The following is a 23,566-nucleotide window of genomic DNA, read 5'->3' on the forward strand; positions in this document are numbered from 1 at the left end:
AGAAGAAACTTTTCATCTGGATAAAGAATCTAATAAAATATTTAATCTTGAAGTGTCCTTTTTCATTTACTTATTCACCCAGTTTTCATTTACCTTCCTTCCACAGAAGCGCTGGAGAAACGACGTCTATTCATTTGGACTTAAATACAGCAAGGGAGACCTTTAAGGAGTTAACCCAGAAGGACTGGATTACTAACATGGTGGTATTCTTCAGATTGTTACTTGGAAAAAGAAAATACACTGAAACATTTTTATAAGAGCTCAAAATTTCAGAAGAAATATCTTGTTTTCAGATACTCTTTGAGACCCTGTGGCATATACAGATTAAGTTAAACTCAGCTACCATTCAGGAGTTTCCCCACTTCGGGTGAAATAGGTGGTATAATAGGCACTGAGGTTACAAATAATTCTAACTAGTTCATCGGTGCCCACACACACATACACGTATATGTACAGGCACTCCCCTAGAGGGAATGTCTTCGATTTAGGGCTTTGGGAAGATGATTAAAATATTTGTTGAGACTGGTACGCTAGAATAAGAACAACATTTTATTTGCAGTTATTTTAAACATAAAAATGTTAGAAATGTATAGAAATGAGAACACTTTTTCTGATATGAGTGTCCCCCTCACCAAGGACTGCCTGGTCTGCACTTCCTTTTTTGTAGGTTCTGGAATGTTCTTGTTCTTTCTGGGATTGTTGCTTCTTCGTTTCAGCACTGTTACTACTATCTTTAGGCTTCCCACTTGGAGATGCTTCAAGCATGCTTCCTTTATTAATGTAGCCTTTCCTAATGTAGCTTTTATTAATTTATTTCCCTGTTCTACTGTACTGATTGATCTAGGGGTGGTACTGTCTGTGTTGTTCTCTCAGTCTGTTTCTTTCTGGGTCTCTGGCTCGTTTTTGCACGCTCTCTCTCTCTGTCTCTCTCCCTCTCTCTCCCCCTCCCTCCCTCCCTCTCCCTCCCTCCCTCTCCCCCCCCTCCCCCTCTCTCCCTCTCCCCCTCTCCTTCACTTCTCTTGGCTCCCTCCACCCCCATTTGGTCTTTTCTTCTGCTTCTGTGGCTCTTATTCTTTCCCTCTCTCTGTCTCGTGCTTGTTCTCTTCCTGCTCTCAGCTCCCTCACCTGGTCTCTCGCTCTGTCTGTCACACTCAGCATTCTGTGTCTTAGCTGCAGGTTCTCTCTCGCACACTCTTTTCTCAAGGGAAGATGGAAAATTTAATTATGTTAACTTTGGCAGAACCATTGCCCAATTAGGAGTCTGATGTAAAACGGATCCCTAATTATGCACCTTTATCAGGACTCTGCAGCAGTTAGTAGAAAGATCACCAAAAATAGAAAGCCATTTCTGCATGTGTGAAGGGAAGAGGTTGGACCAGTTCATCACTAAGGCTAATTATACCTTAGTTGTGCCAGAACAATATCATATACAGTGCAAGCGACGTAATCATAGAGCAGTCAGTCTCCCATTGTTTCCGATGGGACAGTTGGATCAGAAGACCTGTAATGTTTCTGTTTTGAGATTTCTGTGATATGGACGCACAGACGTGGCCTTCCTTCATTAGTTCAGCAGACATTCGAATACTGCGATGCGTAGGGAGCTGTGGTGAGAGCCCTGTCTTCAGAGGGTCCTGGTTAGTGAAGGAGACGGATGCCGACGGGCAGGGGTCAGTTGTCTCCCCTAGTTCCCAGCTTGGAACATACTGGGTGTATGATAAATATTTTTAGATGAATGAATTCATTCATCACCTGGGCAGTGAAGGGTCAGCTCTGTTTAGAGTGCTCAAAACAAGGTGCCCAGGGGGAGGGGAGTTTACCGGCTACCTACAGGGGAAGCACATTCCAGGCAGTCAGGAAGGTGTGCACCAAGGCACAAGATGTGAAACAGTGTGACTGGCTTGAGAGCGGTAGAAGTGGTTCTAAAGGGCTGGGAGGTTTGGGGCTGTGGATGAAGAAGAGCCCAGAGGAAGGAGGGGGGCACGTGCAGCAGTCAGGTGTGCATGACTCTGAAGCCTGAACCTCGTGGTGGGAGCCCAATAGAATGTTTTGATGTGAAAATAGATCATTGTAAGATTTTGTACATGTAGAGATATCATGTAGCTAGTATCTCATAATTTAGTGATTGAGTTTGAGCTTTGGAGTCAGAAAGATCCAGGAGAGATTCTCACTTAGCTCTGTGACCCTCAGCAGGTTAATTTCCCTAACATGCAGAGTTCTCAGTTATGAATCGGGGTTAATAATACCATCTATGTTATAGAGAAACGACAAGGATAAATGAACTTATATATGTGAATTACTTAGCACAGTATCTGACAAATAATAAGAACCCTGTAAACACTGGCTTATCTTCTTAACGGGGTTTTAGGCAAATTACTACCATTATCTGAGCCCACAGAACACATAAACATCCAGAATTCCATTTGAAGTTTTCTTCAACACTTGCATTCTGAATTGGGGAAACTATAAGAAGATTGGAAGGGCTAGAAACTAGAGTTTGGTGGAGAGAGTTTGTGATGAGACAGGTGATTCTGTGAGAAGGTAACAGGAAACCATGCTGATTTTCGTTGTTGCAGTTGTTGCTTTTTGTTTGTTTTTGTTTTTTATTTTTGCTTTGCTTTGGGAGATTCTGACACATTCTTCCTCTTTAGAAAATGAGGTGTGCTAGTGGAACTGGAGGGAAGAATGTGGACCTTATCATTGGGAGGGCTGCCTTTTTTTTTTTTTTTTTTTAATTTTATTTATTTATTTATTTATGGCTGTGTTGGGTCTTCGTTTCTGTGCGAGGGCTTTCTCTAGTTGCGGCGAGTGGGGGCCACTCTTCATCGCGGTGCGCGGGCCTCTCAGTATCGCGGCCTCTCTTGTTGCGGAGCACAGGGTCTAGACGCGCAGGCTCAGTAATCGTGGCTCATGGGCCCAGTTGCTCTGCGGCATGTGGGATCTTCCCAGACCAGGGCTCGAACCCGTGTCCCCTGCATTAGCAGGCAGACTCTCAACCACTGCGCCACCAGGGAAGCCCGGGAGGGCTGCCTTTTAGTTCTGAGTCCATCGTTCATCCAGTATAATCTTGCACATGTGATTTCTTCTTGATCTCCTTCATGAACCCCAACAATTGGATGGAGAGGACACTTGTCACACATTTACACACCTAGGTATTTGGGAAGCTAGATGAGATGGATTGTGAACAGGGGTTTTAGAGAGACCAAGTGATTGCTCCAAATTCATGGTGGGATGAAACTCCGGGTTCCACACTTTATTTTATTACAGTAATTGCACCCAATTCCCACTGTGTTCTGAGTGTCTTTTCCTGGATCCTTTCTGACCACAGATAACCACATGTCTGAGGGATACTCTGTTCAAAAATCTTCCATTTCATTCTCCACATCAAGAAGCTTTAGAAGTTTTCTTCCTTCTCCCAGAGTGTCCTGTGATGCATGACCCTAACAACTGGGAGAGCCTGGTGGTCCCGTTTGCAGAGGCTGTTTATAAAATGCACGCCCAGTCGTCAGAGGTTCTGGGTAAGATCGATGGTTTGCATTTGAAAATACATGACTGTCTTCTCGGTGGAAACACATGCCTAGTGAAGTTACGGCAAAACTTAGGTGATTGTGAACACATTCATGGTGTTTAGTTCCTAGTCTTAGTGTATTCTAACATGCTATAATAATTACTGTGTTCATCCAAGATGGATTTTTCTAGTCCCTTTTTAGCGTTCTTTTCATGATACCTGTGTGGCTTGGTCATGAGGTCCTTTGCCCCCTACTTGTCATTATGAAGAACTTCATACACAGATGTTGAAAGACTAGTACAGCGAATCCCAGATACTCTCTACCTGAGAGTCAACAGCAGTTAACATGTTGCCGTGTGTGTACAGATTACATTTGATGTACAGATGGCATTTTATTTTTGCTGAACTATTTGAAAGTGAGTTGGAGATATCAGGGCATTTTACCCATAATATTTCAGCATGCATCTCCGAAGGATATGGAATCCTGTATTACCTCAACATTGTTACCACAGCTAATAAGATTAGCCGTGATTGCATAATATTACCTCACATCTAGGCCGTATTCAAATTTCTGCGCTTGTCCCGAAAAGTATTTGACAGGCTTTTTTTTTTTTTTTTCAAAGAGTGTGGGTCAGTAGTCCTGTACAGTGTCTCACATCTAGATTTGTCTGATCGTTTCCTCCTGTCCCTGCATTTCCAGTACACTGGAAATTAGGTCTAGGGGCTTGATTATATTCTAATGAGGTTTTTGACACAAATAGCACATTCAGCCCAAGGAAGTCCATTCGTTCTTATGTTTTGTCACATTGTAAACGATGAAAAGCTGGTTTAAAACATTTTTTTCTTTTATACAATGCCAAAAGATGGTTTTTAAGAGTTAAAAACTCGTGCTGAGAGTGCAAAAGAGAGTCGTGTAATCACAAATAGTTCTTAATCTGGTTTTTAATACTGTATGCTATTTCATCTGGGTAAAAAATGTGACTAATTAATTTTGTCTAGTTTTTTTTTCCCCCCAACAAATTAATTAGATCAAATGTGTGGTTCTCTTAGTGTCAAGGCATTTTTTTGAGAATATTAAATTCTACCCTTTCAATTCCGATTGTATTTACTGAAAAATTTATTACAAGTGTGTCTTTATAACTACAATATATATGAAAATATTCTGCCAGTTTCAGAAAATATTGACTACTTCTTACCTTTAAGACTCCAAGCAATATTACACGCTGACAGTTACTTACCTTCGTATCCCTCAGAGGAACATTGGGCATCTCTGCAAGAATCTGCTTTCATCAGGCTGGTCCAGACGTTTAAAGCAGCCGTCATTGCTCAGCTGAATTATTGGGCTGGAACTGCCGAGAATAACTATCACATTAAAACTCTCCTAGAAATGTTGAAAAAGCTGCACAGGGTAAGTGCTGTTTTAGAAACCCATGTATCTTTATTTTGCGATAAAAATTCCCTTGGTTTCAACTGGCTTGAAACTTAAGCAGACTCTTATGAAACATGAGGTTGATACTGCTATTTTTAAAATGTTTTTTTGTGAATTAAGTCATGCATATAAAGGGAGTGTGTCTAGTATCCACGTACAGTTTAAAGAAAAGTAGTAAAACAGACATCAGTGCAACTACCACCCGTGTTAAAAAAGAAGACATTTCTAGTGCTTTAGAAATGCCTGTGTGTCTCTCACAGATTACACCCCCTCACCTCCCGAAGGTGGCCAGGATCCTGGAATTTCAGTTAATCATTCACTTACTCTTCTTTATTGTTTTATAACCATAAGTATCTCTTGACACTATACTGTTTAATTTTGCCGTTTCCAAAATTTCATATGAATCGAATACATGCTGCTTACACAACGTTCTGTTTTTTTAGACTCATCCAGATTAATACTTATGTCTGTACTTCATTCATTTTCACTTCTGTATCATAGTGCATAGTGTGACTCTACCAGAATTATCCATTCCAGTATTGATGGATATACAGTATGTGCTGTTTGCAGTTCTTTTTTTAGGGGGAGGGTTCCTCTATGAGAAAACATGCTACTGTCAACATTTTTGTACTTATCTCTTGGTGTCCATGTGTCAAGAGTTAGTTTTTAGTTTCCATCCCTAATTCTGGAATTGATAGGTTGGAGGATATGCCTGTGTTGTTCTTTATGGGTAGTGACAAACTGTCTTCCAAAGTGGTTGGACCAATTTAAATCCTCTCCAGGAAATGATGAGAATTCTGTTGTCCCATGTCTGACTTTAAAATTTGGAAAATATTTTTAGTGCCATATGGAAATCGTGCCAAATTATGACTTTATTGATTGATTGACTGATTGCCGAGTTGGGTCTTTGTTGCTGCACACGGGCTTTCTCTAGTCGCAGCGAGCAGGGGCTACTCTTCGCCGCGGTGCGTGGGCTTCTCACTGCGGTGGCTTCTCTTGTTGCGGAGCACGGGCTCTAGGCACGCGGGCTCAGTAGTTGTGGCTCGTGGGCTCAGTAGTTGTGTCTCGCAGGCTCTAGAGCGCAGGCTCAGTAGTTGTGGTGCACAGGCTTAGCTGCTCCGCGGCATGTGGGATCTTCCCGGACCAGGGATCAAACCCGTGTCCCCTGCATTGACAGGCGGATTCTTAACCACTGCGCCACCAGGGAAGCCCCAAATTATGATTTTAATTGTATTTCCCTGGTTCTAATGCATTAGAGCATATTTTCATGTTTATAATTGCAGTACTTGTTTCCTCTTCTATAAAATACCTGTCCTTTTGCTCAGTTTAAATGTATTGTTTAATTTTTTCTTATTGATTATAGGAGTACTTTTTAGTTTGGATACTAGTCCTTTGTCAATTTTATGTGTTGCAAATATCAGGTCCCAGTTTGTAGCTTGTCTTGGTGCTTTCTGATGAACTCACTTTTTTTTTTTTTTTAACTTGTTGGCCACACCCCTCAGCATGTGGGATCTTAGTGCCCCAGCCAGGGATTGAACTTGCACCCCCTGCATTGGAAGCGGGGAGTCTTAACCCCTGGACCGCCAGGGAAGTCTGAAACTCATGTCCTTAATTTTAATGTAGATAAAGTTTGGGGACTTCCCTGGCGGTCCAGGGGTTAAGACTCGCCGCTGCCGATCGCGCATGCCACATGGTGTGGCTGAAAAAAAAAAAAAAAATTTGTCAGTCTATTCCTTTATGGATCTTTACTCCATGTGTTTTGTTTTAAACTTTTTTTTCCTTCAAGGTTTTAAAGTATTACCCGTATCAGGGATCAGGAGGGCTTTTTTTTGGGAAGGACCAGATGGTAAATATTTCAGGCATCTGTGAGACTTTACAGAAGAGGCAGAGGGCCTGATTTGGCATCAAGGGCTGCTCTAGGTAGTCTTCTAACACAGATGAGAGCCGGGACCAGAGGAGGAGTACAAACAGAGGCTCATATACCATATGTCTAATGTTTAAACGGTTAGAAATCTAGCTAACAACGTGTTGAATGAAATAAAATATACTCTGTCTTCCCACCTTGACAAATAAACCTTCCTAATGACAGGGGGAAGCCAGGTTTGAATTTCGAAAGCTTGGCTCCTTACAGAGTTCTGCAGCGAAAGGGGAGGCTCCGACGGACCCTCCCCGCTCCCACCCCAGGTCCTCTGCGCTTCTCTTCCTTCCTTGGTTTTCTCCCACACCAGGGCTGGCACGTGGCCGTGTGTGGACACCTCAGCCCATGTCTCTGTGTTCCATCCCACCTCCCACAATAGCCATTCCTTACCCAACCCTGGGGCCCTGGAGCCTTGGGGTGTGTCACCTGTGACACTTGCACTCCCCAGAGAGCAAGTGGAGGGAGAAACCTGTGTAGCTCCTGGGGCTGGCTTGGAGCCGTTTGGGCAGGGACTTGCGGGTCTTGGGTTCTGGAGCTCAGTCTAGATGGGGATGTGTGATGAGTGGGCTGCATATAGACAGGCCCCGATGACCCTGCAGACCCCTTGTGGGAAGGGGCTTGGCTGGAGGAAGCCCAGAGCAAAGACCTTTAAATCAGAGGCCCAGGGCAGAGGTCACTCCTGCCAAGGTCTAAAAGGGAGTATTGAGGTTAGCTTTGCCTTTCACACTTTGGTGTTTAATCCAACTGAAAATTTATTTTTATTATTTTCCATATGAAAACAATTACCTAGCACCACTTAACTGAAATTCTGTCCTTTCTGCACTGATAGGTAATGGGAACTGTCATAAAACAAGTTTCTGTGTGCGGGGTTCATGTACAGGCTCTCTTCTGTACTGTTAGTCATTGTCTGTCATTGTCTGTGGCTCTATATTGTTTATACTTGCTAAAAGAAATACTCCTGTCTTGTTCTTAAAGTGAATCTTGGATATTTTTGGCATTTGGTTCTTCCCTATAAATTTTGGAATTGGCTTTTCAGGTTCTACACACACATACACAGATCTTACTGGGAATTTGATTGAAATTGCAATTAATATGTATTTCACTTTGGGGAGAATTGACACCTTTACTGTTGTGACTCTTCATGGTATCTATTTCTTCTACTTATTAGATTATCTTTTAAGTTTTTCAGTGAGTTTTTGTTATTTTACTATGAAAGTCTTGGATATCTTTAGTCAAATCTATTCCAGGGTATTTAACTGTTTTTAAGTTTTTGTAAATGGTATCTTTTAAAAACTATATTATCTGTTGTTGGTTTAACAGCAGATAAATGCATTGATTATAGGAATGCATTGTAGGAATGCATTGATTTTTGAATATTGATTTTTTTTGGCCGCACTGTGCAGCATGTGGGATCTTAGTTCCCCACCCAGGGATCGAACCCGGGCCCCATGCAGTGGAAGCTCGGAGTCTTAAACCACTGGACTGCCAGGGAAGTCCCTGAATATTGATTTTTTAATAGCCAGTGAGTTTGCTAAATTCTTGCATTATATCTAGTAATTTAACTGTAGATACTTTTGCATGTTCTGTGCAGACAATCGTATCTTTGAAAAAAATAATGTTTTTTTCTTCGCAATTCTTATGCATTTTATTATTTTCCTTTGCCTTGTTGCACTGGCTAGGCCTTCCTATCCCTAGTTGTTCAACAGGAAGGTTGAATAGAAGTCGTAGTGATAGTAGGTGCCTAATCTTGTTGGTGATTTTAAAGGAAAATTCTTAATATCACTATTAAATAACATTTTTACTATGGGGTTTTGGAAAATTACCTTTCCAGGTAAAAGGATGTTCCCTCCATTTCTAAGTTGTTACACATTTTAATTCAAAACAAGTATTGACTGTCTCCTCCTGAAATTCTACTTATTTTGTATGTTAGTTCTTCTCGCTCTGTCATCCATGTCTCTTAATCGTCCTGTCATAATTTCCATCTGTTTGTCTCTTTGTACCCCATTCTGGATGATTTCTTCAGCCCTATCTTCCTGTTCATGAATTCGCTTTTCAGTGATTTTTGTCTGCTATTAAAACTGTCTTTTGAGTTTTATTTCTAGTAGTATGTTTTTCACTTCCGGAAGTTTTCTTTGGTTCTTTAATTTTTTTTTCTTGGTTATTATTTATAATTTCTGGGTATCTGAAGTCTTTGCAGGTCAGTTTTTGCTGTCTTTAGTTTCTGCTGAATCTTCCTCGTGGCTCCTTCATTATCATGTATTTTGTGACTGTGTGTGTGTGTGTATGTGTGTGTGTGTGCACACTTCCCTTGGAACTTTTATCTTTTGGAATTCTTTGAGGGCTGGGTCTTTTCAGGGAGAATTTGCTTCTGCCAGGCTCCTGGCGACACCAGCAGTTTGGTACTATTAAATTAGTCTTTAAAGATTAGCATTTAATATAAAGATTAAAATTTTGGCTTGAGGCTTTTTAGATCTCCAGGTGGTATGAATCTGGTGTGTGAATTTTCGGGAGAGTGCTTTTGTAATGACAAATTCTGTAGGCGACCTTCTTCCCCCAATGCCAGCACCATTTTTTTTTTTTTTAAAACACATTTATTTATTTATTTATTCATATTTTGGCTGTGTTGGGTCCTCGTCTCTGTGCGAGGGCTTTCTCCAGTTGCGGCGAGTGGGGGCCACTCTTCATCGCGGTGCGCGGGCCTCTCACTATCGCGGCCGCTCTTGTTGCGGAGCACAGGCTCCAGACGCGCAGGCTCAGTAGTTGTGGCTCACGAGCCTAGTTGCTCCGCGGCATGCGGGATCTTCCCAGACCAGGGCTCGAACCCATGTTCCCTGCATTGGCAGGCAGATTCTCAACCACTGCGCCACCAGGGAAGCCCCATTTTTTTTTTTTAATTAAAAAATTTTAAATTTATTTATTGAAGTAGAGTTGACTTATATTAGTTTCAGGTGTACAGCATAGTGATTTGATACCTCTATAGATTACAATGCACCATACAAAGTTATTATAAAATATTGACTATTTTCCCTGTCTACATTACACTCCTGTGACTTATGCATCTTATTTTATTATTTTTTTTAATTGAAGTATAGTTGATTTACAATGTTGTGCCAGTCTCAAATGAACTTATCTACAGAACAGAAACAGACTCAAAGACGTAGAGGACAGACTTGTGGTTGCCGAGGGGGAGGGGGAGGGGAAGAGGGACAGACTGGGAGTTCAGGTTGGTAGATGCAAACTATTAACATCTAGCACCATTGAAACTACAGTTTGCCTCATGGTCTTGGAGTCAAGGTGGGGATGGGTTGATGCAGGAGTGGAGGAAACAGCTTGTTCATTTCTAGGTTACCCTGGTTCACTCTAATGGTAGCCCTTTTGGGTCCCAGATTTATGAAGCAAGGTTCCCTAATTTGAACAGAGTCTGGGCTTTGTCTCCTTTTCTCAAAGTCTCAGCCATTGAAACTGAAGTTCAGGTTCACCAGGTTTGGCAGATACTCTCAAGGGAAATGCCACCTTCCCTTAGTTTTTGGACCTGATTATTCCTTATCTGCTGACAAAATCAGTAATGCATCCAAAAATGTTGGTTTACAGTTTATCCTATATTTATGGTTGTTTTCAGTGAATCAAAGTGCCTAATCTATCAAACTGCTTAAAAAAAAAAAAAAGTCTGCCCTACTGCTGAAAAGTGATGCCTGTTCTTGGCTGTTTTTAAAGGTTTTATATAAAAGTGAAAGATCAATCAAAAAAATAATTCCAGGTCTTGAAAAATTGAGCAGTTTACTGAAGGGCTCAGGGAAAGTGTATTGTAATGAGTTTGCCATTTACAAAGAGAATTCCTAGAAATACCAAAGCCGCAACAGAAGAAATCTTGAAGGGATCCTGCCGTGTCCTTTGACTCTTAACAGGCAACGTCAGAATGTTTGTCAAGCTCCCCCCACACACACACCTCCAGAAGAATCCACCAAGACGACACACCCTCTTTTCTCCGTGACACTGAGGCTGCTGAGGCTGTCGACAGGGCAAGGCTGAGATCAGCAGGGTCCTGAGGACCCCGGTCACGGGGATGAGACAGCATCCCCGTGCGGTGGCGCTGGTCGGGGCACTAAGATCCTGCAAGCCGTGCAGTGCGGCGCCCGCCCCCCGCAAAAAAAAAGAAAGAACGAACGTGACATGAAGTATTGGGCCCCAGAGTAGTTTGGATTCATATTACACTGTATTTTTCTTTGCACTTGAGTTTCTTTAAAACTTTTCTGTGGATTAAAAGTAACTAGAAGTTTTTCATCACACCATCAATTTCTACTATTAAATCTTAGGTATCCTTTACGCTCCTGAAAGTTTGGGGCTTTGGCAATGGGGGAACTGGATAGAACTTAATTCTGGTCATTCAAAGTATGTTTAACTTGCTGTTTATTCTGATAATCTCATTTATAGCCATTAAGCAAAATTGTCTTTATATAAAGAACTTTCTCACAGGTGGTATTTTATTTAAGGTAAACCAGACTACATATCAGCTGCCTGAAAATATCTTCAAAGTAAATGAACTCACACACTGGCTTGATTTTTATGAAGATGCGTCCAAAAGGACCGCCTCGATAATGAACGCAGTAAGTATGGCATATTTAAAGAGGGTATTGATCGTCGGTAAGTTAATACAGGCACTCGTTGTATAACTTTGTACGAATTTCCAAAACTTCCTGTACTCTGCAAAATTGCCCAATAGAAATAGCAGGGCTTATGGGAAAAGCAAGGCAGACCCCTCAAAACCAATGCAGTTTTGTAGCCAGAACACTGACAGAAAAGTGCTTCCTACCTGGGGAGATAGCTCAGATCAACCAGGCAAGCAGCTTGTGGACAGTGCCGTGAGAAGATGAAAAATGCACAAAAACCGAAGGGTAGAAATCTCTCCCCACCCTGATTAGAGGACCGGTGGCACTGAGGTAACACCTATGGGAGTGGAGCTTTGCTCTTAAGGTAGGTATAGGAGGCTCAGTGACTCACCAGGAGCCAGCAGGATAGGGCTGTAACTTTGGGGAGGGTTCCCTGGGTGTAAGTACTCCTTTTTCATTTTCTTAAAATAAAGCTAAAGGGCTCTTGCTGCCAGTTCAGCAGCTAATCTGAGATTTTTTCCTCCTTTTCTCTGAAGGTTCTAATTCTACTCCTAGCACATCGTCCTTTGCCTGGGAAAAATCTTGTCTGAGCTAACCAGCTCTCTACATCCTGTCATTCCCCTGCTTACCAAATGCGTCTGAACTAATTTCACATTTCAGAAGTGCAGGTAGCAGCAGAATAGACTCTTTGGGAAAATGTCCACAGTTTATAATTAATGGTGAAATTAAATGAGTACTGAAAATACTAGGTTTATATACCTTTCATTGATACATATAGAACATTTTCTTAGAATTTTATATATCTGAGCACTACTGACGAGCATTTTGGATTGCTTTGGCTCTAAGTACTGAGACCTGAAACCGTCAGGGCTTTAAGGCTAAGGAATAAGGCGTAAGATTTCTCTGTCCTTTCATTTATCAATATTGTTGTCATTTCCTTTTTTAGGACACTTCAATGGACATCTGCTATCCTGTCATATTCAGTCATTTTCCATTTATCTTTAATATTCTGTCGAAAATTAAACTACTGTATGCAGACTCGCTTTTAAAAATACAGGTATGCATGCCTATTTCTTTGTTTTCATTAGCAAATCAAATGATGAGTACCTTTTCCAGTGTATAATAGAGGAGTGATAAGGGAGCCACCCACGGGTGAAGCCAGTGGTGGTCGTAGCATTCAAGAAGCTTATACGCTAATGAAGAAGGCTAGAGAGACTGTCACAATTTGAGTTGGGTTGGCCTTGAGGCATATTAGGGCCTCAGTAGCAAAGGACAGAGCTTGGGCCTAGCTGTAGGGCTTTTGCCTTGAGGTTGGCGCCGGTAGTCTTCTGAATGGTACTCAAAGACGCGTGGCAGACGTGGGCTTGATTGGGATTAGCACCAGTACATAAGAAGGTCCAATCTAATGGGAAAACATAGTAGTGGGAATAGAGGTGACAGAGGATTCTTGAAATTCAGACCCAAAGAAATGGCTGGTACTCTGTGATCATGCCATAATAAAGGTTTGTGAAAAGTATTTCCCTTCCAGATGTACTTCCTGTCATCAGCTGACTTGGTTCTGTTTGTCCGCGTATCCAGCAAGGGGTTTTGAACTTAAAATTGTACACTTGAAAATGCCTCAGAAAATGTACCTCATTGCATTTTTGTAAGGATTAAATTTGTTAATATAGGTAAAGCATTTAGAACAGTGCCTCTCACAAAGTGCCCAAAAGTGTTAGCGCTTGTTGTCACTTTTGTGCTTATATATGCATCTGTATATCTCTATGCATGAATAATATTCAAATCTATGTCATAAGAGTAGATACCTTTACATAATGCAGTTGCCATAATAAAACAAAATAGGAAATTGATTTATAAGTTCCAAGTAAGACCATTAATGAAATATTTAACAAAGGAAAATGGAAAGAAAAAAGATATGAGAACTTTATTTTGCTTCAACTCTGTAACTATTCTCTCTTGATTTTAAACAAGCTTCCGGTAATTATTTTATAGAACTGGCATTTGATTTCTCTCTGTTTTGCTAGGAGACATAGACGTTAATGATCCCAAATTGCCATTTGGTTCCAGATGGACGGTCTGCGTGTCTGTCTGTCAGTCTGTGGGTCTGTCTCTGTCATGGTAACTTCGTAGATTATCTGTCCCCTAAAATCTCTTGTCTGAGTTTTCCTCCTAGAAAAGGATATCTCTAGAGAGGTCTTTCATCCTGCACTTTTCCTGCAGCAGGCTTCTTTTCTAAACGTCTGAACTTCTCTTCCTGATGAGAACACTAGGTTTCAGCTCACTGCTTCGGGCTCACTAGTCAGTCTCTTAGCCTGTTGACGATCGTCAGTCGGTCACTGAAGTGCTCATGATTGTGTTTACGGGATACAGTGGTCCAGAGGAGCCCGCGGTTGGTCACGTTCCTGCGCACCCAGATGAGCCCCGCAGAGCTTTTCATTTCCTGTGTCTCATGTATCTTCTGCTCACGGGGGGTGAACACTGAATATGTAGCCTGTCTCCAGGGGTGTATATAGGGCTCGTTTCATAAATGTTCGTGACACGCGCGTATAATACACTGAACCGGTTTATTCTACTTCGTAAATATCTACTTGGAGCAAACGGTGAAATGGAGTGAAACATTTTTCTTTTCCCAGGAGAAGAAATTGCAAGCTTTTATGAGGTTGGTTGGCGTTGTGGAACAAGAAGGGTCTGAATTTGCTTTACTGCCCACCTTTAATCTAACAGTCAGAAGGGGTCACTTGATTGAGGATGTTTTGAATCAGCTAAATCAGTTTGAGAATGAAGATCTGAGGAGGGAGTTACTGGTAAAGTATAATTCTTACGTAATGTTTTTGCTGCTAAGACAGAAAACATAAAAGAATGTAATGACGGGCCTTACAAAGAGGGAATTATCTCCCTTTTTCCGCTGGGGTTATCTGTATTGGAGTTCCCCTGGTTTCCCCCAGTTACCTGTGAATTCCAGGTGAGCGCTGTCAGTACACTTTGGCTGAGGAGCGGCAGGTGAAATGGTCGTCCTCCCCACAACCTGGTCAGGTAGATAGCCCAGTACTAGCCCTAAGAGGTCCATTCCCTCGTGAGGCTTGAGCAAGCCTGGCTGGTCATCACCTTGTGAAGGTTCCGGTGAGATGGGGTGACCCAGAGGAGAACTGAGAGTTTGTTTCTGCTCTCCTGCAGGAACCCAGGTTGCTTTGTTGAAGAGAGAGCATTCTCTTTATTGACTACGTAGTTTTTTGAGGGTATAATTGTAGATATCACCATGTCCTGAATATTCATGAATCACGATCTTTGGTTTAGCTACTAATATAACTTGTCTTACTAATAGATACTTGGCACAGAATAATAACGACTAGAAGATCTAATGAATGTTTTCCTTAGGCCAGGAACTACTGTAAAAGCTTTGCACTTGTGTCACTTCTACCCTTGTGTAGAAGGTTCTGTTTTTTCCTCCTTATACAGATGGGGAAACTGAGGTGCAGAACCATGAGGTAACTTATCCCAGGGTGACACAACTGATAAGTGTCAGAGCCAGGATTTCAGCCCGACCATCAGGCTCTAGACTTTCCAGTTAATCAAGACAAGTCAGGATTTTCCTGATAATATTTATTAGAGTGTTTTTGATTCGAGGTGTTAGTTTATCACTTGTCCTACTCAGATTAAAGAATGATTGACTTGACCAAAGCTCAAGATGCTATTTTAAAAGTACGGAGTTTGCAGTTAGAGTTGGCATTTCTGTGTATTTTTGCACATAGGTAATTTTTTTAAAATCTAGTGAACTCATGATTCTAAACTGTGTCGGCCAGCCAGCGCACTCAGTTATTTTAGTTCCATTTTTATATTTCATTCATCCATTTTAAAAATTTAGGTAACATTTGATAAGCAGCTACTATTTTCCAGACTGTGTGAGACATTTTACCTGTGTTATCCCATTTAATCTTTCTGATGATCTCGTGGGAAAACACGCTTTGTGAGGTTAAGGAGCTTGCCCATATAAAGGGGCAGGGTAGGAGTAAGGATAGAAGTGCCAGCATAGAGCCGCAGGAATTTCTGGTATTAAAGCAGCATGAAAAAGAAGAGAGGAATGAAAGCTTAAATAGTGCTTCATAAGAGAAAGCAAGGGAGAAAAGAGTGAAGAAAGAGGTGGCGGCCAGAAGTGTAAAATGAGTGGGTGAAATCAAGATGAGACATGAGAAACTCAAGTCCTTGGAATTGGGGATTCACAGATTCTTGGTCCTCTTGGATCCAGAGAAGCATTTAAGTAGAGAAACGGGTTTAGAAGTTGGTGTACATTAATCTCCAAAATTTGGCAACCTACAGTAGAGGAAGCCAGTATTGTCTGTACTGGAAACAATGGTGTTGAGATTTTTTTTTTTCTTTTAAGGATAAGGGAGACCTTAACATATTTGTAAACTGAAGTGAAGGATTCCAAGAAGGAAAGGCAGAAAGGAACAGAGCAAGTAATTGAAGGAGCAAAGATGGGTTATAATAGAATCATCCTGAGGAGGGCTTGGTGTCAGCAGGTGGGACGCTGCCTCCTTATGGAATCAACAGCCAAGCCAGTAAATACGTGTGCTCTGGTTTTTCAGTTTTTTTGAAAATTCTGATATTTATGATTTCTTTATGTTTATTTTCATTATACTTAATGTACCTGATGATTATAAAAATGATGCCAGTTGAGGTCAGTTTAGTGGTAAAGACTTCAGGCTCTCAGGTTTGTCACCCGTAGGATTCAGTCTCAGCAGCTGGGGACTTCCCTGGTGGCGCAGTGGTTAAGAATCCGCCTGCCGATGCAGGGGACACGGGTTCGAGCCCTGGTCTGGGAAGATCCCACATGCCGCGGAGCAACTAAGCCCGCGAGCCACAACTACTGAGCCTGCGCTCTAGAGCCCGTGCTCCGCAACAAGAGAAGCCACTGCAATGAGAAGCCCACGCACCGCAACGAAGAGTAGCCCCCGCTCGCCGCAACTAGAGAAAGCCCGCGCGCAGCAACGAAGACCCAACACAGCCAAAAATAAAAATAAATAAAATAAATAAATTTATTTAAAAAAAAAGTCTTAGCAGCTGTATAACCTTGGGAAAGTTATTTAAATTCTTGAAGCCTCATTGGCCTCCTAGAAGTAGTAAGAAAATTCAATACGCTAACACAAGTAATTTGCTTACCCCACCCAGTACCTCCCAAATACTTGGGTCCACAAATAGTTATTAAACGAGATTTAATACATAGCAATACAGAGCTCTGGAAGTGATGCATTATTTGCTCTGTTTCTTTAGGTTTCATTTAGTGGAGAAATTGGATATGACTTTGGAGGAGTCAGAGCAGAGTTTTTCCATTGTCTCTTTGAAGAAATGACCCGGCCAGAATATGGGATGTTCACATATCCTGAAGAGGCTTCCTACATGTGGTTTCCTGTCAAGGTAAGTCCTCTTTTCTTGGTGTAGGTATTTCCTGAGAGAAAAGGTATGGGGATATACCATAGAAAATTAGGTTGTCTAGACTGTTGTATTTTAGGAGAGGAATTATTGATGTAATTATGGAGATAACTTTTAATTCTAAAAAGGTGATTATTTTCTCTAAAATGGGGGTCCTCTTTCCCTGGGTTTCCAAGTCCACACAAGAGAATTTAAGCAATATATATGTATTGACCATTTCTAGAATGTATAGGTAAAAATGAACCCTTCCTTTCTTAGGCACTCATTCTTTGTTCTGTTTTCCCAATGAACTTGAAGATAAAGCCTATGAAAAGAAATTGCAAAAACATTGTTTATAAGGATTACTGAGCCTCATGTGTTTCTATTCCTGTTAATACTTTTATTTTTTTTTGAAATATATTTGACATATAACATTGTATAAATTTAAGGTGTACCACATGTTGATTTGATATATTTATATTACAGTATGATTGCCATTGTAGTGGTAATTAGCACCTTTATCACATCTCATAATTATTTCTTTTTAGTGGTGGATAATTAAGATCTAGTACCATAGCAAATTTGATGATTATAATACAGTATTGTTATCCATACTCACTGTACTGTGCATTTGAACTCTAGGATTAATTTGCTACTCATTGCAGCTTTTCCGCCTAAACAACATCTCTCCTATCTCCTCACCCCCATCCTATTAATGTTTTCAGTAACCAAAACTGTGGCAGGAATTTAAATTGACTTAATAATTGAATACAAACCCTAAATATTCTTATCTCAAGATTTTTGGTTTTAATTTGTGATTTGATTTTGTGAAAGGGGAAAAATGGTTTACCTAATATAAATATTCCATCATAATACGTTAAGGTTTTTTTTTTTTTTCTCTTTTCAGCCTAAATTTGAGAAGAAGAATTATTTCTTCTTTGGGGTTCTGTGTGGACTCTGCCTCTTCAGTTGCAATGTTGCCAACATCCCTTTCCCACTGGCTCTGTTTAAGAAACTTTTGGATCAAGCGCCATCATTAGAAGACTTGAAAGAACTCAGTCCTGTTTTGGGAAAGTAAGTTAACATAGTTCCTTTTACAGAACCTTGTCTAACATATATTTGGATAAATATTTAAACACACACATTCCAGTAGTATTTTCATGTTCAATAGTAGCATTCTGGGTATTTTAAACTGATTCTAACTTTGTCAAATTGTTAGACAATAATTTAACTTTCTAAAATTAAGAAAAGTTGGTTTTTCGTATAGTCAGTCCTCACTGTTTGCATTAACCTTTGGTTTATTTGAGCAGAGACAGTCAGGATAGAGCACAGGTTACACCTTGGTGCAAAACCTGCAAGTGATGCTTATTTTATTTCATTTTATTTATTTACTTATTTATTTTAAAGAGACATGTTTTCCAAAGTTGTTTTTTTGTTTTGTTTTTTTAAAAATTTATTTCTTTATTTTTGGCTGTGTTGGGTCTTTGTCGCTGTGCGTGGGCTTTCTCTAGTTGCGGCGAGCAGGGGCTACTCTTCACTGCGGTGCGCGGGCTTCTCATTGCAGCGGCGTCTCTTGTTGCAGAGCACGGGCTCTAGGCACACGGGCTTCAGTAGTTGTGGCGTGCGGGCTCAGTAGTTGTGGCTCACAGGCTCTAGAGCGCAGGCTCAGTAGTTGTGGCACACGGGCTTAGTTGCTCCGTGGCATGTGGGATCTTCCCGGACCAGCGCTTGAACCCGTGTCCCCTGCATTGGCAGGCGGATTCTTAACCACTGTGCCACCAGCGAAGTCCTGATGTTTATTTTAAAAGTTGTTTCATGTCATCATCTTTAAAATGAAAACTTATTTCTAAGTTAAAAGACAAGCCACCACCTCACAAAACGTATTGGTGACATATAATAGAAAGGGTTACTATCCCTGCTGAATAAAGTGTTCCTGCACATCCATAAGAAAAACTGACAGAGTATACAAGAAGGTAACCTACAAAAGAAGCAATAGAAATGGTTCATAAATAAAGATGATCGTGGATAATCATAAATTAAGTGATCATGGAATGCATATTAAAGTGAGAGGCTAATATGGACCTCAAATTGACAGTGGTTGGAAATACTGACGCTGTGTAGTGTCAGCAGGGATTTGGGAAAAGGTTCACTCTGATTTCAAGAATTGTGCGTGGAATTGTAAATTGGTAACTGCTTGTCAGAGAGCAGTGTGGCAGTACAGTAGCCCCCCTTATCTGCAGGAGATGCGTTCCAGGCCCTCCAGTGGACGCCTGAAACCGTGGATAGTACCGAACGCTGTATATACCATGTCTTTTCCTATACGTACATACTTAGGATAAAACTTTATTTACAGATTTGGCACACTATGAGATTAACAATAACTAATAATAAAAATAGGACAATTATAATAATATACTGTAGTAAAAGTTATGTGAATGTGGTTTCCCTCTCTCAGAATGTCTTACTGAGGAAATCTAATGCCTTTTCCATCCTGACTGAGCACTTAACCATGCCCTGTGGCCGTAACTTCTGCAGTTGGAAGTGCAAGAGCAAACCAGTATGAATTTCTTTTTTCTTCTTCACAGTTTCCCAGGTAGAAGATTCTTTCATACTGTAGATCCTAGCAACCTCGGCATCTGAGTTTTTCTTTCCTTACCAAGTTGAGAACTTTCACCTTTTCACTGAAAACATACAGTTTGTGGCTTCTCTTGGGCCCGTCCGAACTGCCAGTGTCCCCCTTCTTGCTTTTGGGGACCGTCATAGAGTAAAATAAGGGTTGCGTGGGTGCAAGCGCTGTGATAACACAGTGGTCATGAGGCAGCTACGGAATGACCAACAGGTGGGATACGCTGGACAAAGGGACGATTTACGTACCGCACAAAGGGCTGGCGTGAGATTGCATCATACTACTCAGTACGGCCTGCAGTTTAACACTGATGAATGATTCTGCAGTTTTCCATTTCATATTTTCAAATTGCAGTAGACCACAGATAACTGAAACTTTGGAATGCAAAACCATGGCTAAGAGGGGACTACTGTGCTTGGAATAAAAAAAAAAAATGTTTGCTGCTTTGACCCAGCAATTCTACCTCTAGACGTTTCACATTCAGAAATAGGCGATCATGCAAATATGTCTGCTAGTGCACGTTGTATTAGATGGTTTATAATATGTAGACTACCTAAATGCTCTTCAGCGAGGGAATTAATGTTTTTGGTATATTTATGCAATGGAATACTATGGGGATTTCTAAAAGAATGAGAACGGTAGTATGATTCTATTATTATTATTATTATCCCTATTTTACAGATGAGGAAACTGAAAGGGAAGAAAGTTAGGTAACTTGCCCCAGATCCCACAGTGACAGATCTGTGGTTGGAACACAGACACTGGCTCCAGAATCCAACTATTAATCGTTATACTTAGTATACTAATAAGATAAGGAAAAATATTGAAAGCACCCAATTTGGAAAGGAGTAGATAAATTTGTTGTTAATTTTTACTGAAAACATTGAAAATGACATAAATAATGCTTATGCCTAAGAAGATGTAATAAACTAAATAACTTAATATACATAAACTGAATAAAGACCACTAAACCCATATTAGCATTTCTCAAACTTTTAGGTCTTAAGACTCTCTTAAAAATTAAGAGAGGCCCCCAAAGAGCTTTTACTTATGTCGGTTACATTTGTCAGTATTTATAATATTAGAAATTAAAAGTGATAAATGTTTTAAATACAGGAATACACGCTCATTCTGTTAGCTATCATATAGCCTCTGGAAAACTCTGTTCTGTACTCATGACAGAATGTGAAGGAGGCCAGTAACATCTTAGTAGTATTATGAAATTAGTTTTGACCTTGTGGACCCCCCTGTAAAGGCCTCAGGGATTCCCAGAAGTTGTTGGTCTTGGTTATACTTTGAGAATCCCTCATCTCTATATTCAATAAAACTCCTATTTTAATCCCAGCAGGCTTAAAAAAAAAAAAAGGCTTATTTAAAATTTACATGGATGAACAAGGGGCCAGGAATAGCCAAAAATAATTTGCAAGGTGAATAAAGATGGGGAACTTGGCCTACCAGATATCAAGAGTCATTAGAAAGCTGTATTAATTAGGGCAGTATGATATTGGTGCAAGCTTTCCAATGGTACAGGAGAGCATAGAACCTGACCCCTATACACATGGCACTTTGTTAGAGGTAGTATGCTAGATCAGTGGGAACAGAAGTACTGTTCAATTAATGCACCTGGGAAAAAAATGAGAACAGATACCTTACATCACGTAATAGAATCAACTCTGTGTGGATAAGGGACTTAAATATTGAATGCAATGATGATGAAAATATGGACAGTTACCTTTCTCACCATTGGGATTTCTCAAGCAAGGCATAAAAATACCAACATTAAAGGAAAGATTGATAAATTTAACTGCAATAAGATGAAAGAAGTTCTCTGTTCATCAAGAGATACCTTAGCAAAGAGAAAAGATACTCTTCAAACTGTAGATATATGTATAACATTTTGGGGGTGGTAGAAAAATGGGATAAGGGGAGGTACCCCCTATAGGCAGGTACAAGATACTGGCAATGTTTTAGTTCTTGTTTGGGGAGTCAGGTTCACAGGTGTTCTTCATAAACATACCCATAAATAAGCAAATGAGCCGTACAGGGACATATAAAGACAGAGTATCATGAACCAAGTTTATGATGAGTCCAGTTTTGTCAGCTGAGTTCCCATTACTTTCCCTCAACCCCCCAAAAGTACAATAAAACATGGTCTGTTTTTATCATGATACCATAATAAAAGATCCAGCATTTTAGAGAATTCCTTGGCGGTCCAGTGGTTAGGACTTGGCACTTTCACCGCCATGGCCTGGGTTCAATCCCTGGTCGGGGAACTGAGATCTCACGAGCCATTTGGCACGTGGCACAGCCAAAAAAAAGAAAAAAAGGATCCAACATTTTGGCACAATACGGTAATAAAAAATCCAGCAGGGAAAAGAAATCAGCTTGGATTCCACCTTCTCCCAGAGGTCTTCCCCGATGACACGCATCCCTTCAGAAGGAGTTAACCAAGCTCTCCCAAGTTGTACCTGTACCATTTACATCGTTCCTAGCTGCACATATCTGACAGCACTGTAGTAAGATTTTTATCAGCATATCTTACCTATAAGTCTCAGGATTTAATCAATAATAATGTCTTACTCTCAGCTTTACATCCCTTATCCCTGCCGTACCAGATACTTAATAAATGTTTGTTGAATGAATAAATGAGTGAGGGAGCACATAATACAGTATGCCGTGTATTACTTTACAAGTATTTATAGGGACTTCTCTGGCGGTCCAGTGGCTAAGACTCCACACTTCCAGTGCAGGGCATGCAGGTTCGATCCCTGGTCGGGGAAAACTAAGATCCCGCATGCCGCATGGCCTGGCCAAAAAATAAAAAATTTAAAAAAAAAAAAGTATTTATAAAGGTGGAAATATAAAGACAGGCTGCTCTCCATTCGGATATAACCTCTGTTCTCACAGATGCCTTGAAACAATTCAGGTGGTCAAATTTCAGTTCTGTCTTAAGCTTGAAGATACTGGGACAGGAGGTATAGAGAAGGTCCTTTGACCCACCCACTCCTAAAAATGTCAAGTGATACCTGATAATTAAAAGGAAATCTATTATTCTGTAAGTAATGTTTATTAAAAGCTTAAAGAAAGGTAACACCAGTGTGGATGAGTTTCAGAATCAGTAGGCATGTTAGTGATCCTTTTCTGAATAGGAACCTCCTGCCAACTGGGTAAGGCAGACAGGGTGGAGGGAAGAGAGCTGGGAATTGTGTGAGGAGCCCGCAGAATTGCAAATAACCCTCCAAATCTCACACTTCCGGTTGAGGTCTGGCCCTCGTTAGACTATCAGTACACAGAAACAGGTTCTGTGAACTGAACCTGACCTCCCACCTTGGGAGTAAGCGTGCCCTTGACATTTATTTTATTTTATTTTTTTAATTTTTTTTAAACTTTTTTTTTAAACTTTTTTTAAGTTTTTATTTATTTATTTATTTTTTATTTATTTATGGCTGTGTTGGGTCCTCGTTTCTGTGCGAGGGCTTTCTCTAGTTGCGGCGAGCGGGAGCCACTCTTCATCACGGTGCGCGGGCCTCTCACCGTCGCGGCCTCTCTTGTTGCGGAGCACAGGCTCCAGACGCGCAGGCTCAGTAGTTGTGGCTCACGGGCCCAGTCGCTCCGCGGCACGTGGGATCCTCCCGGACCAGGGCTCGAACCCGTGTCCCCTGCACCGGCAGGCAGACTCCCAACCACTGCGCCACCAGGGAAGCCCGACATTTATTTTAGATGATGTTTCTAGCCATCATGATTATTGACATCTGAAGAATAAAATCATGTGTTCTTTAGGAGTTTGCAGACACTTCTGGATGATGAAGGCGATGACTTCAGAGAAGTATTTCACATCCATTTTAACGTGAGTAACAGTGAAAATCAAATTACAGCTCATATTTAATCTGATTAACCATTTTTATACTTACTTACCTGTAATAAAAAACCACACTGAATTAAGCTAGTACAAAAGGTGTTCTTCCTCATTTTTCATGAGCTGGGTGTATCAGTTAGATTTTACTAAGTAACAGACGGCACCTAAACCGAGCGGCTTAGAACAGGAGGCACGACTCGGGGGGTGTCTGAACTGGGC

The 23,566-nt window shown here is 40.9% G+C and overlaps 1 protein-coding gene across 1 annotated transcript in view; it reads left to right on the forward strand.

The window, feature by feature from the left end:
- HERC5 (HECT and RLD domain containing E3 ubiquitin protein ligase 5) overlaps window positions 1-23,566 on the forward strand; it is a 42,016-nt gene that overhangs the window by 14,020 nt on the left and 4,430 nt on the right. Inside the window, exons 11-19 of the mRNA XM_036853418.1 lie at window positions 107-200; window positions 3,326-3,515; window positions 4,759-4,913; window positions 11,343-11,456; window positions 12,406-12,516; window positions 14,093-14,263; window positions 16,728-16,871; window positions 17,773-17,939; window positions 23,272-23,338. Coding sequence (XP_036709313.1) covers window positions 107-200; window positions 3,326-3,515; window positions 4,759-4,913; window positions 11,343-11,456; window positions 12,406-12,516; window positions 14,093-14,263; window positions 16,728-16,871; window positions 17,773-17,939; window positions 23,272-23,338 — 1,213 coding nt within the window. The remainder of the gene's footprint in view (window positions 1-106; window positions 201-3,325; window positions 3,516-4,758; window positions 4,914-11,342; window positions 11,457-12,405; window positions 12,517-14,092; window positions 14,264-16,727; window positions 16,872-17,772; window positions 17,940-23,271; window positions 23,339-23,566) is intronic.

Source organism: Balaenoptera musculus, chromosome 5 (assembly GCF_009873245.2).
Source record: "Balaenoptera musculus isolate JJ_BM4_2016_0621 chromosome 5, mBalMus1.pri.v3, whole genome shotgun sequence".
Classification (NCBI taxonomy): Eukaryota; Metazoa; Chordata; class Mammalia; order Artiodactyla; family Balaenopteridae; genus Balaenoptera; species Balaenoptera musculus.